This window comes from Pan paniscus, chromosome 12 (genome assembly GCF_029289425.2).
Source record: "Pan paniscus chromosome 12, NHGRI_mPanPan1-v2.0_pri, whole genome shotgun sequence".
Classification (NCBI taxonomy): domain Eukaryota; kingdom Metazoa; phylum Chordata; class Mammalia; order Primates; family Hominidae; genus Pan; species Pan paniscus.
Window position 1 is genome coordinate 99,443,771 of NC_073261.2, and position 22,457 is coordinate 99,466,227.

At 50.2% G+C, this 22,457-nt stretch overlaps 2 protein-coding genes and 2 non-coding genes across 7 annotated transcripts; 1 reads left to right on the plus strand and 3 right to left on the minus strand.

Moving 5' to 3' along the window:
- OST4 (oligosaccharyltransferase complex subunit 4, non-catalytic) lies at window positions 1-1,274 on the plus strand. Its single transcript, XM_003827077.5, has 3 exons — window positions 1-171; window positions 303-440; window positions 1,041-1,274. The coding sequence occupies exon 2, from the start codon at window positions 304-306 to the stop codon at window positions 415-417; it is 114 nt and encodes a 37-aa protein (XP_003827125.1). The 5' UTR covers window positions 1-171; window position 303; the 3' UTR covers window positions 418-440; window positions 1,041-1,274.
- AGBL5 (AGBL carboxypeptidase 5) lies at window positions 1,142-21,850 on the minus strand. 4 transcript variants are annotated; one of them, XM_055108139.2, is made up of 16 exons: window positions 21,325-21,850; window positions 20,216-20,302; window positions 18,597-18,857; window positions 18,197-18,368; window positions 17,711-17,874; window positions 16,961-17,138; window positions 16,515-16,693; window positions 15,626-16,082; window positions 14,975-15,144; window positions 14,328-14,463; window positions 13,161-13,363; window positions 12,358-12,572; window positions 4,111-4,263; window positions 3,018-3,130; window positions 2,056-2,189; window positions 1,142-1,670 (listed from the first exon to the last, which is right to left on the minus strand). In XM_055108139.2, the coding sequence occupies exons 1-16, from the start codon at window positions 21,396-21,398 to the stop codon at window positions 1,499-1,501; spliced, it is 2,868 nt and encodes a 955-aa protein (XP_054964114.1). In that variant the 5' UTR covers window positions 21,399-21,850; the 3' UTR covers window positions 1,142-1,498. The 4 variants fall into 4 exon arrangements, with proteins under 4 accessions (XP_054964114.1, XP_054964115.1, XP_063451101.1 ...); XM_055108140.2 differs by having other exon boundaries at window positions 21,026-21,850; XM_055108142.2 differs by adding an exon at window positions 2,668-2,714 and having other exon boundaries at window positions 1,555-2,189; window positions 21,325-21,849.
- Window positions 20,478-20,550, minus strand: TRNAA-AGC (transfer RNA alanine (anticodon AGC)). The gene has a single exon. It is a non-coding gene; the product is annotated as a tRNA-Ala (tRNA).
- On the minus strand, window positions 20,894-20,982 carry TRNAY-GUA (transfer RNA tyrosine (anticodon GUA)). The gene is given in 2 exon segments: window positions 20,894-20,929; window positions 20,946-20,982. It is a non-coding gene; the product is annotated as a tRNA-Tyr (tRNA).
- Window positions 21,851-22,457: the final 607 nt, after the last annotated feature.

Here is a 22,457-nt window from a genome sequence, read left to right on the forward strand (position 1 = left end):
TAGCGCGCCGCGCGGAGCCGACGAGACGGCGGGGCTAGAGAGGCCGTCCCGACCGCGCCCCCCGCCGGAAGCGGCTTGTTCGGGCCTGAGCTGGCGCTACGAAGTTCCGGTCCAGGTCTCTGACTTCGGGCTTGTTCGCTGGTGGCGTCGGAGCCGAGCCGGACTGGTCAGGTCAGAGGCACGCAGGGGCCGTCCCACGGGCCAGCCCCGCCGTGGCCGTGGCCGGCCCGTGGGGCGAGGACGGGTTCTTGCGAGGGCGAGGAGTGCGCCAGCCCGCAGCTCAGCCCCTCTCTTCTCCGCAGGATGATCACGGACGTGCAGCTCGCCATCTTCGCCAACATGCTGGGCGTGTCGCTCTTCTTGCTTGTCGTTCTCTATCACTACGTGGCCGTCAACAATCCCAAGAAGCAGGAATGAAAGTGGCGCTTTCTCCGCCCCAGGTAACGGCCCGGGGCTGTAGCGCCCAGTCCCCAGAGCTGAGTGGCGAGGCCGCGCCAGGGCTAGCAGGGTTCGAAACTTACAATCAGAAAGTGTCGGGCCAAGCATGATACAGTCCAGAACTGGGCCCCTTTATCTGCACAGAGTAGAGAGCGCGCTGTCCTCTCCCCGTAACCTGTTCCCTGCTAGAATGGGAGTGGGTTGCCTAACCCTCACAGTCCCCAGTAGGTAGATGCCCAAGTTGGGAGTATAGTTGTAAGGAGGCACTGACACCGGTAGGAACGAAGGTACCGAGGGTACCATCCAAGTATGAGGATTTGGGCTCTTAAATAGCCCTCATTTTCCCCAGGTTGTTTAGGCCTTATTTGGGCAGATTTTTTTTGGTGAGGGGGGTGACAGATGTAGAATTCTGTTTCCATGTTCTGAGGCCAGGGGTTGGCTGCTGACCCAAACTATAGAGAAGGAAGGGGGGGCTTTGGAGCCAGCCTTAAGTGTGGGTCACAAGTATAAAGGGAACATGGATGGGCGTTACTTCCTGAAGGATTCCCCAGAGGAAAGCTGCAGCATTTTCCTTACCTCAGGTCTTTCCCCCTCTTTTCTAGGGTTCCAGGACATAGTCTGAGGCAAGATGGAGGGTATGAGGGGCCTTCACACTTCACTTCATCCCTTCTACCCATCACAACATACAAAGCAACTACACCTGGATTTTTCCAAACAACTTTTATTTCCTCAGAGTCTTCCTTAATCCTATGGAACAAGAAGCTGCCACTGAATAGGGCCCAGTATAGGGGCTTGCTTTTCTACTCCCTCCCCCCAATATAAAAATATAGACTTTTTTTTGTGGTCCCAAAATCTTGTGCTGCGGAGGGAGGGAAGGGGTGGCAGGTCCCTGTTTTGTTCTGTCTCAAGGTGATACTCTGTAATGCCTTGGACAGCGTGGCTGGCATTCCAAGGACTTAACGGCTGTCACATGGAATCAGCGGCCTGGAGGGGAACTAGCATATTTCCCACTGTTACCCCATCTTGGGGCTATATCCTGGGCTTGAACATAAAGGCATTATCAGACCCGGGGAGAAACAGTCAGTGGGGGAGATTTAGGGACAAAACAAACCTCAGGTTGGCCCAAGGGACCCCTGCTGTAACAATTCCAGGATGGGGAGTCAGATAGACTACAGGATATAGGAGAAAAGGCAGGGGCAGAGCGGGGCCGTGGGGGCCTGGCCTGAGGCAGCCTGCAACAGAAAAGAGAGAGGAATCAGGGCTGTGAAAACTCTGCTCCTCTTCTGTTCTGCTAACCAGGGGCTGGGAAGTGAAAGAAGTGGAGCGAGATGAAGATGGGTAAGGATGGACAAGTTGGTTACTGCACAGTGGTTTGACGCTGGAACCAGCCAGCTCCTAGACCTTAGGCCCTGACTAAAAGTTGTTTTCTTTTGCTTTGGATTGAAGACTTGGCCATGGTGGGGGAAAAAAAAATCAGGGACTAGATTCTTAATGAAAGTACATTTAGTCTTTGTGCTCAAAAGGAGTAGGGAAGCAGAAAATTATTCTGAATGACAGAAATGGGAATGAGGGGACAGAAGTGAGGGGTGGTGTGAGGGACTGGACCCAAGTGCTCACCCTGGTGTAGCAGAGCAGGATCCCGGCTCCAGCTCACTGCTCTCCCTGGTCCGGGGGGTAGGGGATGTGGGGCCTGAAGAGCCTTTCATCCCTCTGCGAGTCGGCGGTGAGCCCTGGCCCAACCTGGGCCTAGCCTGTGTGGACAGGGTTTGCGCTAAGAGGCTGGATTCTTCCATGAGTTTTTTGCTTTTAGTTTGCTTCTAGAGTTTCCATGCATAAGAGTGTTGTAGTATAGGGATCAGTAGAGGTACTGGGACATTGAATTCTAGCTGAGAGGGTGAGGCAAGATAATAGCCAGAGAAGTCCTGGATTCAGTCCATGACTATGCACTCCAAGTCTATAACTAGGGGTGGCAAACGGATCCAGCATTTAACCGCCATGGCTACACCATGACTAAGGTCTGGGTGAGTAGAGAAACACTGTGTAGAAAGATAGTGGAGGGTTGGTAGACCTCTCTCAGAGCCCTCTATGCTTTAGCCCCTGCCAGAGCAGTGTACACTTCACCCATCCAGTCAGCCTCTGCCTATACTCAGCTTTACCTAGCATGGGGATCTGGACTGAATCGGAGTTGGTGGCAGGGCTGTTCCTAGCAGCAGCAACCAAATGTGTTACCTGGGGAATCCGGGACCCCTCCTGGCGGAAACTCTCCTCGGACAGGTCTGGGCAGAAAGAGAGGAGAAGCTAAGGGCAGGGGCAGGGAAAGCCAAAGCTAGCAGGCTAAGGTTGGGGTATATCTGGCAGGGACACAGGTTGAAAGCAAGCAAATGACCTGGCTGATGGGGATGGTGGAAGGCAGGAAGGGGACTGGACAGACAGGCACTCAGGCACCAGAGAAGCTCTCTGATGTGGCCAAGGGTAGATGCAGTGAAGCAGTGCTGAGCATTTTCCCTCCCACTACCCAGAGGAACAGTGCCTTGCTGGGTTCTGCCAGAGTAGCTATGCTGGAGACCCAAAAATATTACCTGCAATCGAGTCTTGATGCAGGGCATCCGAGCTCCAGTCCCTAGCAGACCTTTCCCGATTACCATGACAGCCTCTGGTTTGTCTCCAGAGGACAAGAGTGAGCAACTGCTCCCTAGGGAACAGAGGAAACTGATCAGGGTAGGGGTCACAGAGAAGAGGAGGTAACTTCCAAAGGATCAGGGTTTCTTAACCTTGGCACGTTGACAATTTGGGTTGGATAATTCTTTATCGTGGGGAGTAGTCTTGTGCATTGTAGGATGTTTTGCAGCATCCCTAGCCTCTAAACAATTTATGCTGTTTCCTCATCTCCCTACTCCTCAGTGTAACAACCAAAAATGTCTCCAGATGTTGCCTGATGTCACCTGGCAGCAAAATCACCCCTGGTTGAGGCTCTAGTCTGGTGGTCCAAGGGGTGGAGCAGCAACTCCAGGCTAGAATCGGAACGCACCCAAGCTTAACTCCTGTGTCAGTTTATACTACCGCAATCATATGTTTAGCATTTGAGGATCAAGTCAGCTCTACCCAGGACTGGTGGGTTCAGTGCTACCCATTGAGGAGAGTTGACAGGTTGGGAGTAGGGGGTCTTTGAATGAGGTAGAACATGTTGGACTAGAGTCTTAAAATCATTCCCATCCCTTTCTTTATATAGCTGGGTCTATAAAGGAGAAGAGATGGCTTTGTGTGAATGATACGGCTACACACAGCATTTAGCAGTGTTGACAGGAGAAAGTCCCGTCATGCTTTTTTCATTCTCCTGTTTTGTCTAGTGTTGCCCAGCTCCTGGAGTCAGGGAATTTGTATAAGTAGCATTTTGCAGGTAGACAAAGTCTTCAGGTTCCTCAACTGATAAAATGAGATTAAGTGTGCAGAGCAGTGCCTGGCACATAGTAAATGTTCAGTAAATGTTAACTATTGTTTTATTATACAGACACATTAATAAATTCCAGCTTCCTATACAAAGGCACCAGTGTTAGAGGTTTAGGATACCAAGAGGATAAGTGATGCCCCTGGTCTCCCAACTAGGCTTAAAGAACCTGGCCTGGCCATGGAGGAGGCTGGCAAACCCAGATTTCAGTGGCAGCAGGTACAGACCTGGTATGTTGAATGAATCAGGCAGTAGACAGGAGCCCAGCTTGTGTGAGGAGGCTGGGCCAGAACTAGTAGGAGCTGGGGATGGAGCGAGGCTGCCTGCAGGACGATGGTTCAGGGGCTGCTGCCGCCGTCTCCTGTCCTGGCTTCGGGGCTCTGAGTGGAAGAGATACAAGCAGATAAAAGGGCAAATAAGTGGGGCACTATGAGGCAGCCTTCACTGACCTGCTGGCTTCTGTGGTCAAAAGATGCCAGTTTTCAAGCTTGTCATCAGACCCACATCCCTCTCCTGAAGTAACTATTAATATAAGATGGGTAGAAAGACCTACTATTTATTACAGTTATCCATTCTCCACCAGCCTTCATCCTGCTAGTTTTTTTTTTTTTTTTTTTTTTTAAAGGTTTCCACTCTGTCATCCAGGCTGAAGAAGTGCACAATGGCACGATCATGGCTCACCGAGCCTCAGCCTCCTAGGCTCAGGTGATCCTCCCACCTAGCCTCCTGAGCAGCTGGCACTATAGGTACCCGCCACCATGCTCAGCTAATTTTTTGTTTTGTTTTGTTTTTGAGACAGAGTCTCGCTTTGTCGCCCAGGCTGGAGTGTGGTGGTGCGATCTTGGTTCACTGCAACCTCCGCCTCCCGGGTTCAAGCGATTCTCCTGCCTCAGCCTCCAGAGTAGCTGGGATTACAGGCGCATGCCACCATGCCTGGCTAATTTTTGTATTTTTAGTAGAGACAGGGTTTCACCATGTTGGTCAGGGTGGTCTCGAACCCCTGACCTTCTGATCCACCCGCCTTGGCTTCCCACAGTGCTGGGATTACAGATAGGTGTGAGCCACCGCACCCAGCCTAAATTTTGTATTTTTAGTAGAGACAGGGTTTTGCCATGTTGCCCAGGCTGGTCTTGAACTCCTAGGCTCAAGAGAGCCACCCACCTCCGCCTCCCAAAGTGTTGGGATTACAGGTATGAGCCACCGCACCTGGCCAGTTTATTCTTTTGGCAAAGAAGTTACTGAGCTTGGCTAACACAGCTTTCCTTGGTTCCCCTCTTACCACTGATTGCTTCTCTTCCAGCTGTTCTTCCTGCCCCTTAAATGTCAAGTCTTCCCCACCATTCTGTCCTTGGGCCTCTCCTGCTGTACTTACTCTTAAACTCCCAAATCACTCTGTAGCCCTTTTCTCCTGAAATCCAGCTCTAATTGTCCACTGGAGATTTTTTTCCCAAGAAAGTCCCCTTGACAAAACAAAACTCATTCTCTCCCTTTCTTTCATTCTTCCTGTCTTCGTGCAAAACCCAACTGCTAGAAACCTTGTTTCATCTTTCTACTGCTCCTCTCTTAGATTTGCATTTGTGTAATCAAATCCTACAATTCTATCTCTGCATTCACCTAAGGTTTTTTTTTTTCTTTTTTTTTTTTTTTTTTGGAGACAGGGTCTCACTCTGTCACCTAGGCTGTAGTGCAGTGGCATGAACATGGCTCACTGCAAACTTGACCTCCTGCATCCCAAGTAGCTGGGACAACAGGCACACGCCACCAAGCCCAGCTAATTTTTAAATTTTTTGTGGAGATGGAGTCTCACCATGTTGCCCAGGGTGGTCTGGAACTCATGGGCTCAAGCGATCCTCCTGCTTCAGTTCCCAAAGTGCTGGGATTACAGGTGTGAGCCATTGCACTGGGCTTGAAGATCTAAAGGATGAAGTCTAAACTTTTGAACACTACACATTCAAAGCCTTGCCCACTATAGTTCCAGTCTGCACATCCCTAGTAGGATGCTGATTTGATCCTTCATACCCTCTGCTATACACCCCATGGCTACTAGTTGTGTGTGGTTCCTCTGGAACTGTTTCCTTTTCTAGTGAAGCCATGACCATCTTTCATGTCCCATCTCAAATGTTACCTCTCTTACTTGAAGCTTACTTGACCATTACAGGCAACATTAATTGTTCTCTCCTCATTACCTTCATCCTTTGTTTGTGTGGCTAGTAGTTTATGGTTTCTGTTTAATTAAGTTAGTATGTGTAAAGTACTTAAAGGCACATACTACTCAATAAACATAAGCTAATATTTTTTCTAACTGGAACTTGAGTTTCTTGGGAGTAGGGACTTTGTTGCCTCCAACACTATATATCCCAGTGCCTGTAAAATGCTGCCTGAAAAACCAGAGACCTTAATCAATGTTTTGTTTACTTGAACAGCAGACACCATGAGCTGGATCAATCATCTGTGGGAGTCTAAAGGCATACAGTTATATCCTTTGGGGCAGCTGTCTCTGGTCCACTCATGTCTCGAGACTTATTACTACAAGTTCTGAAGGGTGGGGCCCAGGGGGACAGATGGTAAATGGATGGGGTAGGGAGGCTTGCAGCTTTGGCGTGTCCTTCCTCATCACAGAGGAACAGCAGGTGCCAAATGCTCTCAAACTGATGGGCTATTAACTTTTCATAGAACTGAATTCACCAGAGGTGCCAGCATGCCAACTGACCATTAATAAACGTGTTGGATATGAAAATCCTCTAACTTAAGAAGTGACAGTAACTTCATCTTCCCAGCCACACTGGGAATTAGCAGGCAGTGACAAGAATACTTTTCAAAGGTCCAAACCAGGTCAGGCACGGTGGCTCACACCTGTAATCCCACCACTTTGGGAGGCTGAGGCAGGCGGATCACCTGAGTTTGGGAGTTCGAGACCAGCCTGACCAACGTGGAGAAACCCCGTTTCTACTAAAAATACAAAAAATTAGCCAGGCGTGGTGGTGAGCGCCTGTAATCCCAGCTACTCCAGAGGCTGAGGCAGGAGAATCACCTGAACTCGGGAAGCGGAGATTGCAGTGAGCCGAGATCGGCCACTGCACTCCAGCCTGGGCGACAGAGTGAGACTCTGTCTCAAAAAAAAAAAAAAAAAAAAAAAGGTTCCAAACCAAAATGGAAAAAAAAAAAATTGAATGGAAAAAAAAAATCGATACTTGTATGAATAAAGAAGAAAGGGAGAGATCTCAGGATGGAAGCTACTCTATTATGAGGAGATATGCTGGGTACCAATTATAGGTTAAGATGGTGGTCAGGAGTCAAAAACGCCAGGCACGGTGGCTCATGTGCCTTGGGAGGCTGAGGCGGCTGGATCACTTGAGTCCGGGAGCTTGAGACTAGGCTGGGCAACTTGGCGAAACCCCATCTCTACTAAAAAAAGAAATACAAAAATTAGCCAGGTGTGGTGGTGTGCACCTGTAGGCCCAGCTACTAGGGAGGCTGAGGCTGGAGGATCACTTGAGCCAGGGACACGAAGGTTGGAGTGAGCTATGATCATGCCACTGCACTCCAGCCTGGGTGACAGAGCGAGACTGTCTCAAAAAGAGTCAAAAACAACCAGATGTTAGGGGGCTAGTGAGAGTTGGCACAGGTTGCCAATAGGATAACAGAAGTCAAGACTCGTGGCCATAGTCAAATAACCTAAAACATTAGCTACCACCAATGACAGAGATAGTCTAGGGCCCAGAGCCAAGTAATTCTGTGATTAAAATGGATGTCAGGATGATGTCCAGCTGACAGTGCACAGGAGGCAGAAATCATGAACTTGATAGAGGAAATAGTTTAGATAATTTGAGAAATATCTACACACACAGGCATGCTGAAACCATATTAAGGGACAAACCTTCACCCTACCCCAGGAAAGGGTAAAAGCAAGTGAGAAAGAACAAGCAAGAGTGCAAGAGTGATGTGATCAGCTCTGCTTCCAGAGGTTATGAAATGGTATCTTATGGCAACCAGCCAGATGTTCCATTTTGGGGGTGGTAGGATAGTACTGGGCAAAGGTCTAAGAGGTCTGAGGGGAGACTGATCTCCCCTTGAATGAGTCAGAATGGGTGTTCTAAGGTCTCACTGTTTACAGCAGCAGTTACTTGACTTGTGCCAAGGTCCTGTGTGTCATCCTCCCTGAACATCTTTGGAACCGTCCCTAGCACTCCAGATCTTAGTGAATCCCCGGGACAATCACAGACCTGATTTATGCCCTCTGAGGGGTAGAAAGGTGAGACAAGCATTCTTTTTTTTTTTTTTTTGAGACGGAGTCTCGCTCTGTCACCCAGGCTGGAGTGCAGTAGCGCGATCTCGGCTCACTGCCAGCTCCGCCTCCTGGGTTCACGCCATTCTCCTGCCTCAGCCTCCCGAGTAGCTGGGACTACAGGCACCCACCACCACACCTGGCTAATTTTTTGTATTTTTAGTAGAGATGGGGTTTCACCATGTTAGCCAGGACGGTCTCGATCTCCTGACCTCGTGATCTGCCCGCCTTGGCCTCCCAAAGTGCTGGGATTACAGGCGTGAGCCAACCGCGCCTGGCCGAGACAAGCATTCATTTGGTTCCCAACTTCTTGCTTTTTATTCATTCAACAAATACTTGCTGTTCACTTACTAAGTGGCAGGCAGAGGACTAGATGCTAAGGGCATAAGTAGATGTGTTAGGAGACACTTCCTGAAGCTTTTGTTTGCAGTGGAAAAAGTAGCCTTAAAGCCCTCTTAGTTCCTCTGTCTTCTACCATCACTGAATCCTGCCCCCCTTTCTAATACTTATCTCTCTTTTCCAGATGCTGGTATTGGCTCTGGTCATCTCACCCCGTTTCCTGTCCAATATGTACAGTTCACAGACAGTGTCTTACACAGTCTTACGTTTATTCCCATTTGTAGAAACACACAGTTGTTGCCATTGTCTCAGTTAAGCTCATAATCCTTGTTCTCAAGACATTTCAGCTACTGCTCTCTTCACCTAATATCCTTGGTGACGGGCTTGGCCTTTTGCATACCCACCTAGGTACACAAGCTTTTTGTCCTCTCCACCCACCAGCTCTGTTCCTGCTCCTGGCTGTCATTTCTCACTTTGGGAATGTTTCTGTCAAACTATGTCCTACCTATTTTTCAAATTATTTCTTAACTGAACATTCTTTGGCTAATTACTCTTGTGTTTATCTACCACAGTAGTTCCCCAAACCCTCAGGATGTTTACAGTGTGTGTGCGCTCTCATGTTGTATTTACTGTCCTGTTTCCCCTATTAAGTTTCAAGTCAATCAACCAGGAATTACTTAGTACTGACTGTGCATATTTTCTATTGGTAGGAGGAAGTAACAGAGAAATAGAATACATGTCCTTCACCTCAGGGGGCTCAATGCAGTGTTGTGCATTGGAAGCGGGGCAGGGAGGATGTCAATAAAATAGTGATTAAAAAGTGCCTAGCCGGACGCCATGGCTCATGCCTGTAATCCCAGCACTTTGGGAGGCTGAGGCGGGTGGATTGCCTGAGGTCGGGAGTTCAAGACCAGCCTGACCAACATGGAGAAACCCCGTCTCTACTAAAAATACAAAAAAAATTAGCGGGTGTGGTGGTGCATCCCTGTAATCCCAGCTAATTGGGAGGCTGAAGCAGGATAATCACTTGAACTTGGGAGGAGGTGGTTGTGGTGAGCCAAGATCATGCCATTGCACTCCAGCCTGGGCAACAAGAGTGAAATTCCGTCTCAAAAAAAAAAAAAAAGCCTAGACGGGCACAGTGGTTCATGCCTGTAGTCCCAGCACTTTGGGAAGCTGAGGCGGGTGGATCCGCCTGAGGTCAGGAGTTCAAGACCAGCCTAGCTAACATAGTGAAATCTTGTCTCTACTAAAAATACAAAAAATTAGTTGGGCGTGGTGGCGGGTGCCTGTAATCCCAGCTACTTGGGAGGCTGAGGCAGGAGAATCGCTTGGACCCAGGAGGCAGAGGCTGCAGTGAGCCGAGACTGCACCATTGCACTCCAGCCTAGGTAACAAGAGCGAAACTCTTATCTCAAATAAAAAAAAAAAAAAACAGGGGCCTAGAATATTCCAGTGACAACCTAGAAAAGGCTCTTTACTATTTCCCTTTGTAGTCAGGAAAGGAGAACTTAGGATGCTGATGAAGGAATTCCCAGGAACTATGAGTTAAGAGCTAGAAGAGGCTGACCAAAAAAGAATGAGGTTGGGCGCAATGGCTCACGCCTGTAATCCTAGCACTTTGGGAGGATGAGGCTGGTGGATCACCTGAGGTCAAGAGCTCAGGACCAGCCTGGCCAACATGGTGAAACCCGTCTCTACTAAAAATACAAAAATTGGCCGGGCACAGTGGCTCACGCCTGTAATTCCAACACTTTGGGGGGCCGAGGCAGGCGATCACGAGGGTCAGGAGTTCAAGACCAGCCTGACCAACGTGGTGAAACCCCATCTCTACTAAAAGTACAAAAATTAGCCAGACGTGGTGGCGTTCGCCTGTAGTCCCAGCTATTCCGGAGGCTGAGGCAGGAAAATCACTTGAACCTGGGAGGCAGAGGTTGCAGTGAGCCAAGATCGCACCACTGCACTCCAGCCTGGGCAACAGAGCAAGACTCGGTCTCAAAAAAAAAAAAAAAAAAAAAAAAAAAATTAGCTGGGTGTGGTGGCATGCACCTGTAATCCCAGCTACTCGGGAGGCTAAGGCAGGGGAATCGCTTGAACCCAGGAGGTGGAAGGTTGCAGTGAGATGAGATCACACCACTTCACTCCGGCCTGGGTGAAAGAGTGAAACTCTGTCTCAAAAAAAGAAAGAAAGGAAAAGAAATAGAAGAAAAACTTTAAGCAGATTTACCATGGGAAACTAGGCACACTGAAGCATGAGAAGATACAAGTTGGAACAGCTGTGCAATCTTGGAGAAACCACTCTTAAATAGCCTCAGTTTACTTGTTGGAAAAATGGAAACACCATCCATCCCATAGCGTCTTTGTGAGGATTAAATGAAATTTATATATATGATATTATCTTGTTCACTGTTAAATGCTATGTAAACATAAGGCATTATTATTATTTTTCAAACACAGTGCACAAGTGTCCTTTCCTGATGAAGATAGACTCTCAAACAATGGGGCCTGGAAGCAGATAATCAAGTTGCCTGTCAGGGATAGAATATCTCAATGGTCACAGCTGGTAAGGACCATTGCCCTCTCCTCCATGGCTTCTCTCACTAGCAGTCAGATTTACACAGCCACTGACACAGCACATGTCTGGTCTGTACCAACAGCTAGGGTGCAAGCTGGGAAAAGCTAACAAGGATGAGTATGCTGGAAGACCAGCAAAGCTCTTAGCCCCAGCTGACAAGCCTCCATACTCTGGGCAAGACTTCTGTAGTGCAGAGGCCAGTACAGTATTGATTTGTGGTTTAGCGTACTTCCAGAAGTGGCACTATAACAATCTCTCCCCCTCCGCAATCCAGGTTACTCCCGTTAATTTTCTCTTCTTTTTCCCTAAAGGCCCATCTGTTTCTGGTATATAATTTTGACCCAGAATCTTATCAGCAGGGTCTCATCAGGCAAAACCCGGGGGTTACTAATGCACAGTTAAGCAACTGTGCTCACTGCTGGAAAGAGCTAGACTGCTGCATTTTATACCTAGAAAAGAAATTGTCTGCAGTTGTTCCATTTTTCTTTGGAAGAGTTAGAATCCTTCTGATATCACTTTCTTTTCTTTTTTTGAGGCAGAGTCTTGCTCTGTTGCCCAGGCTGGAGTGCAGTGGCACGATCTTGGCTCACTGCAACTTCCGCCTCCTGGGTTCAAGCGATTCTCCTGCCTCAGTTACCTGAATAGCTGGGATTACAGGTGTGCACCGCCATGCCTGGCTGATTTTTGTATTTTTAATAGAGACAGGGTTTCGCCATGTTGGCCAGGCTGTTCTTGAACTCCTGGCCTCAAGTGATCTGTCTGCCTCAGCCTCCCATAGTGCTGGGATTATAAGCATGAGCCACTGCACCCAGCCCGGTATCACTTTCTTAATGAGCTCTGAAGCCAGGAAAAATTTCAGCCCATAAAGACCACAGATAAGATTCCCCATCATTCTACAGTGCTGCAGTTTGGATTCTGAGGACATTCCCTTAACTGCCCCCATGAAGACAGACTGACATTGTCTGTGACGTGGAGGCTCCATGTCCTGTTTGGCACTGCTTCAGCTAGTGTTTCATCCTTGGAAACTTCCCTGGCTCCTAGCATGCACTGAAGCCCAGATACCCAGACTTCCCCCTCTGGCCACACAATACCGCTCTGGAATCATGCCGCAGGGGAACACCAAGGTCGTAGGAGAGGCCACAGGTTCTGCTACAAACTAATTTTATTGATTCACCCCTTGGTCCTGGGCCAACAGTATATCTTCAAGCTCTTACTTCCCCCAGCAATGCCCCAGACAACCGAACACATGTTGCAGGGGCTCCCAGACTGGCTTACCTCTGACGGGGCCCAGCACCCGGTGGGTGACCTTTTGGGTACTAGAGCCCAGGCCTGGCAGCCCTGCAGGCCGACTGCCATGAAAAGGAAAGCTGGGGGAATTCTTCATCTGTGGAGAATTTTGTTGGCTGCTGCTGCTACCACCGGCACTTGTGCCGGTGCTAAAACTTCGTGCCCGACTCAAGGTGTTTTCGGAGCAGGAGACAGGCAACCCACTGCAAAGAAGCAGATGCCAGTTAACCCTGGGCCAGGAAGGTTGTGTCCTAAGGCTTTCCCTAGGATCTGCTGCTCAGTAAAGCTTCACCTCTGGGGTAAAAAGGCACAGGGACCCATCCCAAGGAAGAAGTGAGGAATTCATATCCGTGGATGAAGTATCTAACCTGGGGAATACCAGCTAATCTCAAAATGTCTTAAGGGCCATCCCTGAGCAGCTTTATCTCCCAATGAATTTCACCCCTACTGCCTTGGCACTGACCCTTGAACTCCCTTCAGTCAGTCATTCACAACCCTTGGAAGCTGAGGCCTGCCCCACTGCAATTATATTTGATTTTGTACAGGGCTCTGCAGCAGTGAATCCCACGCCTGATACTCAGATCTCTTAGGTGTATGTAGCTCAGAATAAAAGGGAAGAGGATCCCATTCTAAAAGAATAAACTAATCTGACTAATTTTAATTTACCCTGAAGATATTTGCCATTTGGCACTTTGAGGAGGATGGAAGGAATATAAATCCCTTGGAACTCCTAGCTCTAGAGCCCTGTCCCACTGTCCTACCCTTTCTCCCTCCTATTTTGCTGGCCTTACTTGTGACTTTTGGGTGGAGTTCGAAGGCCCCTCTTCTTGTTGACACCCACATTCAGAGTGCTGCTTAGGCCTCGGCTGTTGCGTACATGTTTCAGCATCCAGGCCCGTAGATTAGTAAGGCTGCTGTGCTCTGACAGTACAATTCGGGGCCACGGATTACATTCCGCCATGTCCAGGGCTGCAATGGCCATAGCTCGTCCCACCTGTGGGGTAGTCCAGTTTGGCTCAGCATGCTGGTCCTCCCATCCAGGCTGCTACCTTGGGGTGGGTACACAGCACAGTGGAAGGGAAGGAGGGGCCAGACCTATAATTTGCTCATTGGATGCCCTAACCTTTGTGCCCAGGCTGTTTATTGCAAATGGATTTGGAGCTGTTCCCTAAACTACCGCCAATTTGGGGGCCCTCTTCCATTATGAGGGGCAAGGTGTGTCCTTTCTTTCTGGCTGGTGCCATGAAGGAATTCTCCTAGCAGGAAAGGGGTTTGAATCCCTTCTGTAACCTACAGATCTACTTTTTTTTTTTTTTTTTGAGACGGCATCTTGATCTATTGCCCAGGCTGTAGTACAGTGGCGTGTGATCTCGGCTGACTGCAACCTCTGCCTCCCGGGTTCAAGTGATTCTCCTGCCTCAGCCTCCCAAGCAGCTGGGACTATAGGCATGTGCCACCATGCCCAGTTAATTTTTGTATTTTTAGTAGAGATGGGGTTTCACCATATTAGCCAGGCTGGTCTTGAACTCCTGACCTCAGGTGATCCGCCTGCCTTGGCCTCCCAAAGTGCTGGGATTATAGGCATGAGTCACCGCACCTGGCCAGCTCTTTCTATTAGGATAATAGGAATCATTAAGACCACTACAGTCAGGGTGCTTTTGAGCCCAGAAACTAATAAATCCAATAGAATGAGAAAGACAAGCCCAGAGGCAAAGAATCTGACTCAGAGGTGCTAGGGGATTCTCTGTGATGTGGGGTCAGATATAGTGCCTGTTCATCCTTTCAATACTATTACAGTCGTAGTTATGCTCCTGTTAACTGAGGAAAATAATCATAGTGGTGAGACGGCCATAGTGATGAATATCTCTTCAAAGGACCTTAGAGTCAGGCACTAAGAGTGAAGGCCTTTCCAGACTATAAGGTTTCTCCCTTTTCCCACTTACACCATGTATTCATACCTGCTCAAATAGTTCCACAGTGTATCTGGAGGGGAAAGCCGGCGGGGGAGGGGGGCTGGCACGCCCATTGTCATGGCAGGCAGCAGGGATGCTGTTTACTGAGCGTCCAGTGTTGTAGTTGCATTCAAGTGTGTAGCTAAGACATAAAGACCTTTATCAGTGTCCCGCCTGAACAGGTATCAGGACAGAACCATAGAGGACAACTTAGGTGGTCTAAGGAGGCAATCACTTGGAAAAAAGTGAACACAAATGAAAGTGCTAATAATCCATAGCAACTAGCAGCTGACCTTTGTACTGTACCATATACCCAGAGAGTCCCCCCAAGGTAGAGTCCTAGACTAAAGACAATAATGCTAATTGTAAGGTTCTCTTTTAAGAAGACTAAGGTGGTTCCCTCCCTCTCAAACACCCTGAACTGGGTGTTGTTTTTTGTTTTTTTTTTTGAGACGGAGTTTCGCTCTTGTTGCCCAGGCTGGAGTGCAATGGCGCGATCTCGGCTCGCCACAACCTCTGCCTCCCAGGTTCAAGCGATTCTCCTGCCTCAGCCTCCTCAGTAGCTGGGATTACAAGCATGCACCACCACACCCAGCTACGGTGTTTTCTTTAGGGAAGCTATTTCATCAACTATATCTCAGCTTCCACCCAACCTGTGGATTATCCCTGAGGCTTTGTAGATTGCAACACGGCCGCTTCCCTCTTTAGACTGGCCATCTCTACGGTCTCGGGCATACATATTCTTCTCTGAGAAATTGCAGCCCTGGAAGTCGAAGTGGGCTGAATTCAAGGAGATGAGCTTTGGATATAGCATGTTTTCCACCTGTTTGGGGAAGAAAAGTCAACTCAGGAGAGACAGAAGGGACAAGGTGCAAGGAAGAGATAGCAAGTATGCGACCATGTGACTTAATACACAGCAGATACCATCACAACCATTAACAGTAATCAGTGCTGCCTGAATTCTCAGTTTGACATTACTTCTAGGTGTTGGGAAGCAATTCTTTTTTTTTTAAGCTTTTAGCTTCCTCCCTCCAACAATGCAAAATTTTCCTTCTCTGGATTCCCAGACTCTAGCAGACTATAATGCAGTTAGCTTTCCTTAATAAAAGGTCATGATGTAACGATTGAGACATTATCCCCCTGTGCCATCTCTTCTTGGCCCTTCAAAGCTTTTTCAGAGGTAGTCTACACAGGCCTTCCTTCCAGAAGGCTACCTAAGGCTATCTTCCTTCTGTTCATGGCCTAACCCCATCTCCTAACCTGCAACACTTCTCACACTCACATGACATTCTTAGGACTCCCACCTGGGTGCTCTCATCACTAAAGCTGTTTCCGTACATGAAGCAGCCCCTTTTGGAAGCATGTCCATGCAGGTCCACATAGTAAGCAACGCCACTCTCTTTGGGGGGGATGGTATCAGGGGCTGGCTCTTCAAGCCCCGCAGACTGTTGTGGCATAATCCACACACTGTTGAGCTTCTGTTCTGCTGGCTCTGTTTGTTTCCAGGCTTCAGCGTTATGCCTGTCAGCTGAGTGCCCACACTGAGCTTCATTTTGGAGATTGTTGGCTTTCTCCAGGTCAGAAACAGGAGCATCAGGAGGGAGACAGGGACTGGGCTGGTGCTCAGAGGAACTCTGGGAGTTCAGACGAGAGTGCACATGGTGGTAGAGAAGCACAGCTTTGGCCCCATAGATGGCCGGGTGCAGGATGGCATCAGGCTTCAGGTACTGACGGTTCAGATTCACTCCACGTGAGTCTGTGCTGTAGGAAAACAAGGACTGAAGCAGGTTCTAGAGGACTGGGCCAGTGAAAGGAGACACTAGTGTAGATGAAAAGGAGACCGTAGGAGACTGACTTATCAAATGAGAGGCTGAAGCTATGTTAGGAAAGAAAGAATTGAAGACAGGGCCTCTCTTTGATCTGCTGTCACCCTTACCATAGAACCCTAAGGAGCTTCCTCAGGGTAGCTGCCTCCACCCAGATGGGCCTGCAGTCATCCTAGTTTGGTTCCTTTCTGGGAGTGCCACTAGATATGATCTCATGCTTTCTCAGGAAGATGAGATGGGCTTGCCTTTATTAGGGTGCAAGAGGACTGGGAACACAGGAGAAGCCAGAAGGCTGACAGAATTTCACTGAGATGCAGGGCATGAGGGGAAATGGGAACAGTCCAGACAGGCTGGGGAAGCCACTTACCGGTAGTGTCCCCGGACCACACCATCGGGGTTCAACATGGGAATCAGCTTAAAGACGAAGAGGCGACGGAGGGTTTGGGCCCGGGGATCATCAGGTCGGAGGATGAAGTCCAGAAAGCCATTGAAGACAAAGCTAGATGGAGTCTCCCCTGGGTGTACTCTACTGCTTAAGAAGAATATCTGAGGTAGAGAGGAGAGCAGACATTAAGTCAGTTACCCTGTAGTTCTACTTTGACAGTATATGGGGGGTGTCATGGATGAGGCAGGAATAGCCGCTGGATTTCCAGCTGGCTGAATCTGCAAGTGGAGCAGGGGCCATCACCCTTGCCACACGCTGTGGGCGGAGGCCATGTCCAAGATGCCTAGAGATAACATAGTCTTTAGCTATAAACAGTACCTGGTGCTAGAGAAAAGCCAAAGAACTACCTTTATGCTATTTCCACTCACCCTCTTGCCTGCGAAACGAAATGGTCGAGGGGTGCTGGTATCAGGAAATAGCTGCTCTAGACGGGGCTCTCGATCTTCTCGAAGCCCATGGCAGGAAGTGATCGTCAGCAGATCTACACGAAGTCCATCCAGAGAATAGCAAAGGAGCTCCCGATGGTAATAGATGGTATCCAGGGGGCTACAGGGAAAAAAAAAAATTAAGCCAGGAGAAGTCCCTAAAGTCCTAGTAAGAGGTAGGCCTTGTCACCAGCCCAGGATCTGTAAAATCTGGTCCTTCACCCTAACCTTTGGGGCCTTATAGTCCCTCACAATGTTAAATGAGGCTAAGGATTTGAGTGGGTTTACATTGCCAGAATGAAGAGTACAGGACAGGGTGAACTTGTTTTTCCCCAGTTTGTGGCTTCCTAGAATAGATTACTTAATGTAGTCCGAGTTGTTCTCCGTGGGGGCAGATAAAAAAGGTATACTGAGTCACATAATGCTGGCTAAACTCTGGATAATTAATGGGAGCTGGGCTAGTAAGAGGTCTGAACTGGGCAGGTGAAAGAGTGGAGGGCAGGTGTCGATATGCTGAGATCAGGGTCATACAGAAACATAGTTTTGAAAGGTACTCAAAGTCCTGTCTGTACATTCTGTACAGAAAAAAGACGGATGAAAGTTTGGTTCAGAGCTCTAAGAGCAAATTCCAGAAGTAGTGGAGGTGCTGTTTGATCCAGGACTGTGTGGCAGGAGTAAGAATGGGGCTGGCACCTGCTATGGGTAGGGTGGTTCTCCGGAAAGCGCTGGTCTAGCTGGTTTAGCAGTTCCTGGCAGTCACTGTAGGAGAAGGGGTAGCAGAAGGCGAAGAAGGTGGTGGCCCCACGGCCCTCCACGAAACGATGAACAAAGGATAACACAAACTGCGTCTCTGTCATCTGAAGAGCAGAGGAGGAAGAGGGAGGGGCAACATGCCATTGTCAGAACTGAGCTCCTACTGGGACCACCAGGAACTGACCTCACACCCTTAACACCTTTACCAACTTCCCTCCCTCTGACACTTTCTATATGAAAAGTGGCTCCTTCTAGGCTTCCTGAGGCAGGGGCTCATCTTAGACTCTAGCTAACACTGGAGAAAAAGCTGATACTTAAACCTGTTGTCCCACCTGCTTCATACTTGTATCAAGGAAAAAAAAACGCTTTACTTTCCTTTCTACTTTTAGCACCCAAGTCTTTCTTTCCTCCTCATGGAGAACTTACCTCAAAGGTGGGCCGGTCTCGAACGCGTTCCCAGCGTGGCCGGGTGGGCAGTGTGCGCACAAAGGGGGCCATGCCCTGGGAATACAGCTTGCTCTGCTTGTTCATGTTCATAATGTTGATCTTGATGAGTTTTCCTGGCATTCCTCCCCGGACGCTGAAGTAGAACCATGACCTGAGGACCAGAGTAAGAGAGAGGTCATTTCGTGTGGAAGGGTTGGAGATATGGTCTGTGGGAGAGCTGGAGCCAGCCAAACTGGGAAAGGGCTATTTGGCAAGGAGAAAGGAGGGACGATGGGTCAGAAAAGGACAGGGAGCATGCTGGGTATGAACAGATAAGTCAGAGGGCTAACTAAAGCATGGGTTTGGAGCCTTTTTCCACCCTCCATTTCGTTCCATATACCTGTTCCCATTCTCAAATTCCGTTTCAGCACAGTCTGGTCGGGTCCACACGTTGAATTCATAGTCAGGGGAAGAGGCAATGCCACTGGTCAGGGCTGACGCCCCACCTCCTACCCCTTCCCCATCACTGGACAAAGATTCCACCTTCTCCACGTGGGCTAGATTCCCTGAATCAAAGCGAGAACTGAACAGCAATCCCCCACAGCGCAGCTCCATGGTGGGGCTGGGAAAGCATCCTCCTGCCCCGCTCTGGCCCTGAGAGCTGGGGGAAAACAAGGGTTAGGTTAAGGAGGAAAGGGAAGACAAATCGAAGAGTTTTCTGGGTATCTCTTGATAAATAAGAGCTATTCTTAGGCAGTGCCCTATGAAACAAAAGACTCTCTCCCTCTTAGAAAACACAGAAGTGGTCTTCCAGCAAAGGCCAAGAGAAAGCAGCATTCTGTACCCCAACACTAAGGGTTGTAAATGACCTAAAGGGACCCCATTTTACTTTAGCTTGGCTGTTCCCAAATAAAACTCAGTGGCTTAACTATGTTGAAAAACACTAAACTCTCAGCTGCTTTGCAGCCCAAAGATTAGAGAATATAATCAGAGAGGTCAGATTTTCCAAACCTAGCCAAGATACACTCACCACCATACATGGCCACCTTTAGAGATGGGCCGTTCTGGATCTCTGGCTCTGCACTCTCCAGCACAGAGCAGAGAGAGGAATCGAGGTTCTGAGTGTAAATGGGTAGTCCTCTCTCCAGCCTCTGTCCTCACAAGTACTGAGCGGACATTCTGGTGTTGCTCCCCTGAGCCCTGGAAGGGCTGGTTCTTCCTTTTTTGTTCCTACCTTATGCCTAGTATGGAGAAAAACTATAACAGTGGTGCCTCTGCCAAGCCAAAGGCTACTGCGCTCACCTAGCGACTGGAGCTCCCTTCCAGCCAGGGCATGGGTCTGTTTCCATCCCCCTCCGCCCCGTAAGCACTGCACCCTGAGAAAGCTACCCTAGTAGCTGTGGATGAGTAATGGGTGTTCTCAGCACCCCTAAAAGAGGTGGGCTGCTAGAGTCCCACTCGGGGGCAGGAGGCTGGCTTCTCTACCCTCGACTCGCGGGGAACCGTCACACCGAGCGGGCTTGCCCTGGGCAGGGTGGGACTGGGAGGCATGGAAGGGGTCGAGACGGACTCCCGCGGCAGGGGGTTAGGCAGGGAGGGCCTAGGAGTCAGAGGTGAGGCCACGGAGCTGGGCGGGGTCGGGACCGCGCAAGCCAGGTCGGGAGGGGGGTGCGGGGTGGCCTTCGAGGGGCTCGGGCTCAAGGGGCTGAGAGAAGGGGGCGGGGCCGGGGCTGGCGGGGCCGGGGCTGGCGGGGCCCGTAGTCCGCGCAGAGCCCCTCACCTCTCTCCGGGCCGGTGATCCCGCTCCCTCTCCCGCTAGCGAGGCCGCACCTTGGGCCCCGGCACCCGGGCCCTCCACCCGGGCCCCCAAAAAAACCCGAGCGCCGCGGTGCCGGGACCCCGCTCTGCCAGGAAACAAGAAGTCTCTCGCCTATTGGCCGCGGCTGCAGCTGGCGACCCGCCCAGTAAAGCTCGCTACCATTGGTCAGCTCTCAGGGTTCCTCGCACGTTAGTGGGTACCTGAGTGAGTGTCGTTCGGGGACGATGGCGGGCAGGAGCGGCCGGAGGGTTCTAGCAGCGTCTTCCGGAAGACGGTTAACGGCCTGCCTGCCGGGAGGCGGGAAAGATAAAGTGGCAGAAACTGGGACTCAACTGCGAAATAAAAAGACATCGTGCGAAACTCCTTATCGCTTAACAGTCTTGTGTCTCTAAAACATAGCCCACTGCGCCGGGAATCCCTCCCGTTTTGTGTTCTCTAGTGTGACGGACGCAAAAAGCTGAGTGGAGGATGCGGGCATCGATCCCGCTACCTCTCGCATGCTAAGCGAGCGCTCTACCATTTGAGCTAATCCCCCGTCTGCTATTTAATTCCTTCCCTTTGCCTTACAGGTTCACTGCACTGTTCACTGACCAGCGGATCAACCACAGTTCAGGACATTTATTTAGCAGAGTACAATACAGTGGCATCCATGTGCAAGATTCTAAAAATCAAGCATATAATCGTGTGCTTAAGCAGAAAACATTCTAAAACACGTTACCACATGTACATTGAACGCAGAAAGAGCGTTACCGTATACTACATACTACGGTGTGCCCTATGGACTGACGGCAGTACGAATGCTAAGTCATAGGAGGCCTCCAAGCCTTTCCCCTTATGGGATAATTGAATTAAGTTGAGGTTAAAAATTACAGACGAAGTCCTTCGAGCCGGAATCGAACCAGCGACCTAAGGATTACCACACTCCATCCACTACAGTCCTCCGCTCTACCAACTGAGCTATCGAAGGCTCCGCTGCGATAAGGTGCTGCTGATAGCCCTCTAATGCTTACCGCAACCTCATCCAGCCATGACCCCCCCACTTTCTCCAGCTGAAGGAACCTGCCAGGGCAGGAGACCCATGGGACCTCACAGAGCTGAGAAAGCCGGAGACCCAAAGGCAAGGAAAAGAAGCTGCCCAAAGTCCGGGTTATCAGGCCAGAACGGAGGCCACACCGGCCCTGAGCTTCCCGGCTTTTTAACAAAATGTTCCCAACACCCCGCGGTGGTTTCTCCTGGACCGCGAACGCCGAGCCCGCCGCCGCTTCCTGGAGCTCCAGGGCAGCGCTTGTGCCGCGGTACCCGCACTCACAGGGGCTTTGCGACCGCGACGCGCAAACCCTGCTCGAAAGCCGATGGGCCACTTTGGCTGCTCCTGCTCCACATTTCCCTTGGCTTCTCCGGACGTGCTCTCCTGACGCCAACGACATTCGCTCGGCCAATTAACTCAGGTTTTGTCAGGCTCTATTCGTCCTGACCAGTGCAAGAGAGACGGCGACCGCGGGGTGCTGCAGGCTTCGGCGCGGCGCGTTATCGGGCTGTGCCGAACCCCCTGGGCCGCCCTGGGATCGCGGGCCTGGCGGCGTGGCCCGAGGGCTCGGGGAGAGGGCTACGCGCCAGGAGAGGGCGGCGGGGCTGCAGTACAGGCTTTCCTGCCCTCGGAAGCGCTCGCAAGCCTGGGGGATTCCCCTGCGGTAGACCTGGGATGGTGGGCGGCGCGCGGCCGGGTGGGTCCCTGCAGCCTCCGAGGCCCACGTGAGGTCGGGGTCGGGGCGGCTGTACAGTGCCCAGCACAGGCCACTGGCCTCCCTTGTGGGTCTTTGCACAGGTCCGCTTACTCTCGGAAATCTTGGGTTCCCCAGGGCCGGGGAAGGGTCTTCTGCCTGGTCTGGGGCCCCTCCCCCGACACTGTGGATGTCTAGGTGTCCCGGGTGGGGTCAAGGAGTGACCCCACGGGTTCCCCCATCTTTGTCCCTATCCAGCTCACACCTTCGCCTGTCTTTTGCATGTGTTTTTTCCACAACCTTTTGCTCACCGGGTTTTTAACAACAGAAATAAACCTAACCCCCAACTCCTCTGTGAAGCCTTGCTTGGTCGTCCTGTGGGGTGGGGGTGTGCCGGAAGACCTGGCCTCAATTTCCAGCTCTGGGCCAACGTCCTGTGCTACCTTGAGCCAACATCGCCCGGGAATCCAGGTCTGGTGATGCTTTCTAGCCCCTTGCAGCTCCAACATTTGATGGGTTCTCTCGGGCTGAGCTTTAAATCCGAAGTTTCTAGATATAAAGTTGTGTCAACATTTAGATAGAAGAATATAGAAGATCTGCATAGCTTTTATTATTCAATATCAAAAAATCACGTTCATGGCCAGGCGCGGTGGCTCACACCTGTAATCCCAGCACTTTGGAAGGCCGAGGTGGGCGGATCCCCGGAGTTCAAGAGTTGCAG